The 10,074-nt window shown below is 55.4% G+C and overlaps 1 protein-coding gene across 3 annotated transcripts; it reads left to right on the top strand.

Moving 5' to 3' along the window:
- Window positions 1-1,978: 1,978 nt before the first annotated feature.
- On the top strand, window positions 1,979-8,722 carry LOC120923004 (mothers against decapentaplegic homolog 6-like). 3 transcript variants are annotated; one of them, XR_005745622.1, is made up of 5 exons: window positions 1,979-2,037; window positions 2,135-2,613; window positions 4,346-4,462; window positions 5,138-7,620; window positions 7,745-8,722. XR_005745622.1 is itself a non-coding variant. In XM_040334861.1 (4 exons), the coding sequence occupies exons 2-4, from the start codon at window positions 2,190-2,192 to the stop codon at window positions 5,671-5,673; spliced, it is 1,077 nt and encodes a 358-aa protein (XP_040190795.1). In that variant the 5' UTR covers window positions 1,979-2,037; window positions 2,135-2,189; the 3' UTR covers window positions 5,674-8,722. The 3 variants fall into 3 exon arrangements, 2 of the variants coding, with proteins under 2 accessions (XP_040190795.1, XP_040190796.1); XM_040334861.1 differs by having other exon boundaries at window positions 5,138-8,722; XM_040334862.1 differs by lacking the exon at window positions 4,346-4,462 and having other exon boundaries at window positions 5,138-8,722.
- Window positions 8,723-10,074: the final 1,352 nt, after the last annotated feature.

The following is a 10,074-nucleotide window of genomic DNA, read 5'->3' as shown; positions in this document are numbered from 1 at the left end:
CAGACCGACCCCCCCCAACCACACGGCACAGACCGATCCCCCCAACCACACGGCACAGAGCGATCCCCCCAACACACGGCACAGACCGATCCCCCCAACACACGGCACAGACCGCCCCCCTAACACACGGCACAGACCGATCCCCCCAACACACGGCACAGACCGCCCCCCTAACACACGGCACAGACCGATCCCCCAACCACACGGCACAGACCGATCCCCCAACCACACGGCACAGACCGACCCCCCCAACACACGGCACAGACCGATCCCCCCAACCACACGGCACAGACCGATCCCCCAACACACGACACAGACCGATCCCCTAACACACGGCACAGACCGCCCCCCTAACACACGGCACAGACCGATCCCCCCAACACACGGCACAGACCGATCCCCCAACCACACGGCACAGACCGATCCCCCCAACACACGGCACAGAGCGATCCCCCAACACACGGCACAGACCGACCTCCCCCAACATACGGCACAGACCGATCCCCCCACACACGGCACAGACCGCCCCCCCAACACACGGCACAGAGCGATCCCCCAACACACGGCACAGACCGACCTCCCCCAACATACGGCACAGACCGACCCCCCCAACACACGACACAGACCGCCCCCCCCAAGACACGGCACAGACTAATCTCCCCAACATACGGCACAGACCGATCCCACACATACGGCACAGACCGACCCCCTAACACACGGCACAGACCGATCCCCCCAACACACGGCACAGACCGATCCCCCCCACAACACGACACAGACCGATCCCCCCAACACACGGCACAGACCGATCCCCCAACACACGGCACAGACCGATCCCCCAACACACGGCACAGACCGATCCCCCCACACATGGCACAGACCCCCCCACACATGGCACAGACCCCCCCACACACGGCACAGACCAATACCCCCACACATGGCACAGACCCCCCACACATGGCACAGACCCCCCCACACACGGCACAGACCGACCTCCCCCAACATACGGCACAGACCGATCCCCCCACACACGGCACAGACCGACCCCCCCAACCACACGGCACAGACTGATCCCCCATCAGACTTCCCCCTTACATGAGGGTCCCCATCAGAGGAGGGGTTGGGGGTTGAAGTTGGTATGGGGACCAAAGTCATCCTCAGTCATTCTCTTCAACTGCAGGTCAGATCTTGTAGTGGGGGGGGGGGGTAGTATGGAGCCCCCGGCTTAGTGCTGGGGGGGGGGGGGGCACAGGATCTCTAACCTCCACTTTGTGTTTTGAGGCCCCCATGTTGGGTCAGGTGACCCCTAACCCCCCCTTTGTATGTTGAGACCCCCATGTTGGGTCACGTGACCTCTAACCCCCCCTTTGTATGTTGAGACCCCCATGTTGGGTCAGGTGACCCCTAACCCCCCCTTTGTATGTTGAGACCCCCATGTTGGGTCACGTGACCCCTAACCCCCCCCTTTGTATGTTGAGACCCCCATGTTGGGTCACGTGACCCCTAACCCCCCCTTTGTATGTTGAGACCCCCATGTTGGGTCACGTGACCCCTAACCCCCCCTTTGTATGTTGAGACCCCCATGTTGGGTCAGGTGACCCCTAACCACCCCTTTGTATGTTGAGACCTCCATGTTGGGTCACGTGACCCCTAACCCCCCCTTTCTATGTTGAGACCCCCATGTTGGGTCACATGACCTCTAACCCCCCCTTTGTATGTTGAGACCCCCATGTTGGGTCACGTGACCTCTAACCCTCCCTTCTTGTATGTTGAGACCCCCATGTTGGGTGAGGTGACCCCTAACCCCCCCTTTCTATGTTGAGACCCCCATGTTGGGTCACGTGACCTCTAACCCCCCCCTTTGTATGTTGAGACCCCCATGTTGGGTCACGTGACCTCTAACCCTCCCTTCTTGTATGTTGAGACCCCCATGTTGGGTGAGGTGACCCCTAACCCCCGCTCTGTGTTTTGTGTTGCAGGGCCCAGTGAAGGTTCCTTGAAGATGGCGGATTTCTCGCATAACGCCTGACTAACGAGGTAATTGCCCCGGTTGGGGGTGCAGAGACGCCACAAGAGGTGTAGCGCAGTACAACCCCCCCTCACCCCCCCCCCCTTTTGTCTTCCCTCTCCGCAGGTTCTCTTGGCCGGTGCTGAGCACCCGGGTTCTCCACACCGACCGCCTCCGTCTTATGTTCCGTTCTCGCCGCTCTCTCTCCGCGCGGCAACTTTGGAGACGTCGCTGCGCCACGCCAGGCCGGGGTCAGGGGGAAGGGGCGCCCCCCACCCCCGAGGAGCCCCACCATGCCCTCCGGCCCGCCGCCCTACAACTCTTCAAAAAGCTGAAGGACGAGCAGCTGTGGCGGTTGGCGGAAGCGGTTGAGAGCAAAGGGCGCTGGGACTGCGGCTGCGTCTGGTTCCCGCCGGAGGGGAGGCCGTCCAAGCAAGCCTCAGCGGCGCCCTCCGTCCTCCTCTGTAAGCTCTACCGCTGGCCCGACCTGCGGGGCGCCCCCGAGCTGAAGAGGCTCCTCCACTGCGAGAATTACTGGAGGCGGGGCGGGGAGGGGACCGCCGTCTGCTGCAATCCCTACCACTTCACCCGGCTGGCAGCACCAGGTACGCCGAGGGCGAGAGGTCACCCCGAAAAATGAGACCCTGACCCCAGGAGCTTACAGTCTAATGAGACCCTGACCCCAGGAGCTTACAGTCTAATGAGACCCCGACCCCAGGAGCTTACAGTCTAATGACACCCTGACCCCAGGAGCTTACAGTCTAATGAGACCCTGACCCCAGGAGCTTACAGTCTAATGACACCCTGACCCCAGGAGCTTACACTCTAATGAGACCCTGACCCCAGGAGCTTACACTCTAATGACACCCTGACCCCAGGAGCTTACACTCTAATGAGACCCTGACCCCAGGAGCTTACACTCTAATGACACCCTGACCCCAGGAGCTTACAGTCTAATGACACCCTGACCCCAGGAGCTTACAGTCTAATGAGACCCTGACCCCAGGAGCTTACAGTCTAATGAGACCCTGACCCCAGGAGCTCACAGTCTAATGAGACCCTGACCCCAGGAGCTTACACTCTAATGACACCCTGACCCCAGGAGCTTACACTCTAATGAGACCCCGACCCCAGGAGCTTACACTCTAATGACACCCTGACCCCAGGAGCTTACAGTCTAATGACACCCTGACCCCAGGAGCTTACACTCTAATGACACCCTGACCCCAGGAGCTTACAGTCTAATGAGACCCTGACCCCAGGAGCTTATTGTAACGGTCACCACCGTTTACGACCTTCCATCCCAGTCACAACAGCTTATCGACACTCCAACCAACACCCGATCCATAAGAATTCCCCCCCAGACACGAGACACACAGCTCTGTGCTTCTGGTTTCAAATGTAAAGATACTTTAATGGTTTCTTCTCAGCTTTTTATACAGTACCAGGCATTAAAGCGACAATGAGATCTCCACCCCCCTAATCACACACTAAGGCTAATTACTAAACATTCCTTAATTAACAGCATAACAAACAAAACACCTTCACACACTGAGTTCCCTAGGCAGACGTTCCGTCTCCGCATACAGCTTGACACCTATTTGCACCTCTGAGCATCAACAGGCTGTAGACAGTGTTATCACACATAAACAGTATTTAGCATGCATAATTAGAGTTCTGGGAGCAGACCTGGGTTAACACCTTTACACAAGGACAATGGAATGTCTTCAAGGCCCTGACTCAATTAGCATGTCACTAGTCAGGGCTAATCATAGAATGAGTCACTATTGACTGGTTGGGCCAACATCTTGCAGTATCTCAAAATCCTGCAATACGAACTATCAGTGATGTCCTATCCCATGTAATACATGAATTATGATTCACTTGCCACCCCATGCCCAAAAGGCACAGAGTGGACTCAGACCCAAGAGTTATCAGTGACGCTGACACAGGAGTATCCCCCATCCTCACAAAGTCTCTGGGTGTCCCGGGTCATTCCGTTACACTTACAGTCTAATGAGACCCTGACCCCAGAAGCTTACAGTCTAATGAGACCCTGACCCCAGGAGCTTACAGTCTAATGACACCCTGACCCCAGGAGCTTACAGTCTAATAAGACCCTGACCCCAGGAGCTTACAGTCAAATGACACCCTGACCCCAGGAGCTTACAGTCTAATGAGACCCTGACCCCAGGAGCTTACAGTCTAATGACACCCTGACCCCAGGAGCTTACAGTCTAATGAGACCCTGACCCCAGGAGCTTACACTCTAATGACACCCTGACCCCAGGAGCTTACAGTCTAATGACACCCTGACCCCAATCTTCTTATTTCCAGAATCATCTGATGCCTCATCCTACAAGACCAGAGAGACCGTCCAATCCGCACTGTCCAATCCCCTCCACTCCATCACCAACCAGGAGACCACCTACTGCAACGTCCGCGGGATACATGGTGAGTGTCTGACCCCCTATAATGAGACCCTGACCCCAGGAGCTTACACTCTAATGAGACCCTGACCCCAGGAGCTTACAGTCTAATGACACCCTGACCCCAGGAGCTTACAGTCTAATGACACCCTGACCCCAGGAGCTTACAGTCTAATGACACCCTGACCCCAGGAGCTTACAGTCTAATGACACCCTGACCCCAGGAGCTTACAGTCTAATGACACCCTGACCCCAGGAGCTTACAGTCTAATGAGACCCTGACCCCAGGAGCTTACAGTCTAATGAGACCCTGACCCCAGGAGCTTACACTCTAATGAGACCCTGACCCCAGGAGCTTACAGTCTAATGACACCCTGACCCCAGGAGCTTACAGTCTAATGACACCCTGACCCCAGGAGCTTACAGTCTAATGAGACCCTGACCCCAGGAGCTTACACTCTAATGAGACCCTGACCCCAGGAGCTTACAGTCTAATGACACCCTGACCCCAGGAGCTTACAGTCTAATGACACCCTGACCCCAGGAGCTTACACTCTAATGACACCCTGACCCCAGGAGCTTACAGTCTAATGACACCCTGACCCCAGGAGCTTACACTCTAATGACACCCTGACCCCAGGAGCTTACAGTCTAGAGGTATAACATAATACATTGGGTGACCCTCCTCTTCTCTCCGCAGACACGACGCTCTCTCGCGGGTCGCACAAAGATGGCCACTGGTGTAAACTGGCGTACTGGGAGCACCGGACTCGCGTCGGGCGCCTCTACAGCGTCACGGAACCTTCCATCCAGATTTTCCACGACCTTCCCAAAGGCAGCGGCTTCTGCCTGGGCTTCCTGGGCTCCGAGGCCCGCAGCGAGATGGTGAGGCGCACGAGGAAGAAGATCGGCCAGGGCTTGATCCTGAGCCACGAGCAGGGGGAGGTGTGGGTGTACAACCGCAGCGAGCACCCCGTCTTCATCAACTCACCCACCCTGGCCCCGGTGAACGCCCGCGGGCAGTCCGTACACAAGCTGCCACCCGGATATTCCATCAAAGTCTTTGACTCTCAGCAAGCGGAAAGAATCTCGAGGTGCTCCGCGCTGGGGGAGGGGCCCTCAGACCTCCATAGTGTCCGGATCAGCTTTGCCAAGGGCTGGGGGGGCTGCTACTCCCGCCAGTTCATCACGTCTTGTCCTTGTTGGCTGGAGATTCTTCTCAGCACCCCAAAATGAGGCGCCGGAGCTGGGGGGAGGGGGGTGGGGGCACCAGAGGGGCTGAGGTCCTTCAGTCCTCAATCTGCACCTCGATATCCCCCTAAAGTTCCTCTATGGTGACTTTCTAATCTGCCTCTCGCTGACCGGCTCGCCACCCATGGGCTCCATCAACCCTTGGCCACATACTGCGCCATTCTGGAAGATTTCAGCCCTACATGACCTCCATCACCTATGTTGTACCTTCCAGATGGAACTGGCTCCACCCTCCCAGTCCTACATGACCTCCATCACCTATGTTGTACCTTCCAGATGGAACTGGCTCCACCATTCCAGCCCTACATGACCTCCATCACCTCCGTTGTATCTTCCAGATGGAACTAGATCCACCCTCCCAGCCCTACATGACCTCCATCACCTCCGTTGACCTCCATCACCTCTGTTGTACCTTCCAGATGGAACTGAATCCACCATTCCAGCCCTACATGACCTCCATCACCTCTGTTGTACCTTCCAGATGGAACTGGCTCCACCATTCCAGTCCTACATGACCTCCATCACCTCTGTTGTACCTTCCAGATGGAACTGGCTCCACCATTCCAGCCCTACATGACCTCCATCACCTATGTTGTACCTTCCAGATGGAACTGGCTCCACCATTCCAGCCCTACGTGACCTCAATCACCTATGTTGAACTTCAATACCTTTGTTGAACCTTCCAGATGCAATCACCCCAACCATTCCAGCCCTACATGACCTCCATCACTTCTCTTGTACCTTCCAGTTGGAACTGGATCCACCACCCCAATCCTACATGACCTCAATCACTTCTCTTGTACCTTCCAGTTGGAACTGGCTCCACCACCCCAATCCTACATGACCTCCATCACCTCCGTTGAACTTCAATACCTTTGTTGAACCTTTGAGATGCAATTATCTCCACCATCCCAGTCCTACACGACCTCTATTAACTCTATTATACATTCCAGATGGAACTGGCTCCACCATCCCAGTCCTACATGATCTCCAGCACCCCTGCTTCCAGCTCGCCATAGCATCCTCAGGAATATTATGGAGACAGTTCCTTATCTAATAACTCGAGAGACTCCTACGGCTTGGAAATATCTGGACTCTATCACACTCATCCGCCTGGATCTTGCCTGTGAGATGATGAGATTGGCCTCCATCTGTCTGGCAGAACCTTCTCCAACGTCTGGGAATCTTCTGGATCCCAAGAAAATATGAAGTGTATATCTCTATCATCTGTGGGATGTCTCTGATGTCCTGTGCCTCTTCCTGATCTGGGATCTCTTACAATACACCATAAAGTCTCACTGATTTCAGCTCCATCACCTCTGTTGTACCTCCAAGATAGAGGCCGGTCATCCAACCCAACCCTATGTGAGCTCCATCACTTCTGTTGTACCTCCAAGAAGAAGCCTGGTCATAAAAAAAACAACCCTACGTGAGATCCATCACCTCTGTTGTGCCTTAAACATGGAGCCAAATCCACCATCACGACCCTACATAACATCCATCACCACTGTTTTGCCTTTCCCATGTCACCAATTCTACCATCCCAACTCTGTATGACCTCCATCACCTCTGTTCTGTCTTTTCCATGGAGCCAACTCTACCAACGTAACTCTACAGGACTTCTATCATCTCTCTTGTGCCTGTCTCATAGGGCCATCTCCACCATCATAATCCTACATGACCTCCATCGCCCCATGGAGCCAACTCTACCAACCCAATCTTACTTGACCTCCTCCATCACCTCTGTTCTGTCTTTTTCATGGAGCCAACTTCACCATCCCAACCCTACATAACATCCATCACCACTGTTTTGCCTTTCCCGTGGCACCAGTTCTACCATCCCAACTCTGTATGACCTCCATCGCCTGTGTTGTGCCATTCACATGGAGTCAACTTCAGTTGGATCCCCATGACCTCTGTTGCCCCTTCCAGGTGGAACTGGCTCCACCATCCCAGTCCTACATGACCTCCATCACCTCTGTTGACCCTTCCAGGTGGAACTGACTCCACCATCCCAGTCCTACATGACCTCCATCACCTCTGTTGACCCTTCCAGGTGGAACTGGCTCCACCATCCCAGTCCTACATGACCTCCATCATCTCTGTTGACCCTTCTAGGTGGAACTGGCTCCACCATCCCAGTCTTCCATGACCTCCATCACCTCTGTTGACCCTTCTAGGTGGAACTGGCTCCACCATCCCAGTCTTCCATGACCTCCATCACCTCTGTTGAACTCTATCACCTTTGTTGAACCTTCCAGATGCAATTACCTTCACCATCCCAGTCCTACATGACCTCTATTAACTCTATTAAACCTTCCAGGTGGAACTGGCTCCACCATCCCAGTCTTTTGACCTCCATCACCCCCCCCCCCCCCGTTGAACTTCATCGCCTTTGTTGAACCTTCCAGGTGTAATTACCTCTACTCATGGAGTCAATTTCACCATCCCATCCCGTGGGGGGGTCAGGGAGGTGGTATTACGGAGTCATAGACATACAGGGGGGGTCCATCTCCATTCACTGAGACCCACCTAGAAAGACCACCAAGATTCTGATACACGTCCTTCTGATGAAGGGACCCCCAGTCACAGATTTCTTCCCCCCAAAAAAAGTAAAAACTGGAAAACTCAAGAAAAGTCTCCTTTCCCATTCCCTGCAGATGAAGGGCGGCCCCTGATCTGGAGGGGAGTCGCTTTTCAGAGGAACTGTGATCGAATAAAAGTCTTTACGGATTGGCCGGTTGTGTGAAAAGAGATTTGGGGAAGTTTGGGGAGACGGAGGAAAGAAGTGACTCCGGACATCCGGGTGAAGCTCCGGGATGATTGGAGATTCAGCTTCTCTCCGCTGGGAATTTCCATGGTGGAGCTCTGCTGCCATCTGCTGGGCATTCGTGTAACAACATCACCCAGATACAGAAGTTGGAGCTTCATTGGATTTTTATATACTAAGTCAGGGGTCTTCAAATTACGGCCCTCCAGTTGTTCAGGAACTACAATTCCCATCATGCCTGGTCATGTCTGTGAATGTCAGGGAAGTAGGGGGGGGGTCAGGGAAGTGGGGGGTCAGGGAGGGAATGTCAGGGAAGTGGGGGGTCAGGGAGGGAACATCAGGGAAGTGGGGGGTCAGGGAGGGAACGTCAGGGAAGTGGGGGGTCAGAGAGGGAATGTCAGGAAAGTGGGGGGTCAGGGAGGGAATGTCAGGGAAGTGGGGGGTCAGGGAGGGAACGTCAGGGAAGTGGGGGGTCAGGGAGGGAATGTCAGGGAAGTGGGGGTCAGGGAGGGAATGTCAGGGAAGTGGGGGTCAGGGAGGGAACATCAGGGAAGTGGGGGGTCATGGAGGGAATGTCAGGGAAGTGGGGGGTCAGGGAGGGAACATCCCGGAAGTGGGGGGTCAGGGAGGGAATGTCAGGGAAGTGGGGGGTCAGGGAGGGAATGTCAGGGAAGTGGGGGGTCAGGGAGGGAATGTCAGGGAAGTGGGGGGGGGGGGAGGGAGGGAACGTCAGGGAAGTGGGGGGTCAGGGAGGGAACGTCAGGGAAGTGGGGGTCAGGGAGGGAATGTCAGGGAAGTGGGGGTCAGGGAGGGAATGTCAGGGAAGTGGGGGTCAGGGAGGGAATGTCAGGGAAGTGGGGGTCAGGGAGGGAATGTCAGGGAAGTGGGGGGTCAGGGAGGGAACATCCCGGAAGTGGGGGGTCAGGGAGGGAATGTCAGGGAAGTGGGGGGTCAGGGAGGGAATGTCAGGGAAGTGGGGGGTCAGGGAGGGAATGTCAGGGAAGTGGGGGGGGGGGGGGAGGGAACGTCAGGGAAGTGGGGGGTCATGGAGGGAACGTCAGGGAAGTGGGGGGTCATGGAGGGAATGGCAGGGAAGTGGGGGGTCAGGGAGGGAATGTCAGGGAAGTGGGGGGTCAGGGAGGGATTGCAAGGGTATTGGGGGTCAGTATTGTGACACTGAAGCTGCACCTTAAATCCTGTACAAGTCGGACACTTTATAAAGCAATGTATGTAATCTGATCTCCCTGCCAGTCTTGCCGTTTTTGTATTTTGTATTGTTTGTTGGATGCTGGAAATTGTTGGTGGTCACATGACCCAGCTAAAGCCCAGCTTATGTGGCCCCCTAGTGGTTGTTCTAGGGGGGGAGTAAGTACAGAAGGACCCAGAGGAGGCGCCCCCCCCCCCCCCCCGCTCAGACAGATTGCTGGTTCAGTGATGAAGATAATCAGAGGGAGTTTTGGGGGTGACAGGCGGGTGTGAGGGAATAGGGGTCATACTGGTCCCAGTTTGTACTGATGTTGGTAATGATGGGATGTGTAAGTGGTAAGAATGTAGAGAAGGGGAGTGTATGTCCCTGTATGGGGGGGGGGCACCCCGATAAGGTGAAGAACGTGGGA

This window comes from Rana temporaria, unplaced genomic scaffold, assembly GCF_905171775.1.
Source record: "Rana temporaria unplaced genomic scaffold, aRanTem1.1, whole genome shotgun sequence".
NCBI lineage: Eukaryota > Metazoa > Chordata > Amphibia > Anura > Ranidae > Rana > Rana temporaria.
This window is presented reverse-complemented; position numbering and strand designations above follow the sequence as displayed.

Bases quoted from the DNA above. Each gene is read 5' to 3' on its own strand.
- LOC120923004 (XM_040334861.1), top strand. From the start codon at position 2,190: ATGTTCCGTTCTCGCCGCTCTCTCTCCGCGCGGCAACTTTGGAGACGT. The intron at 2,614-4,345 runs GTACGCCGAGGG...TCTTATTTCCAG, and splicing joins CACCCGGCTGGCAGCACCAG to AATCATCTGATGCCTCATCC. The intron at 4,463-5,137 runs GTGAGTGTCTGA...TTCTCTCCGCAG, and splicing joins CAACGTCCGCGGGATACATG to ACACGACGCTCTCTCGCGGG.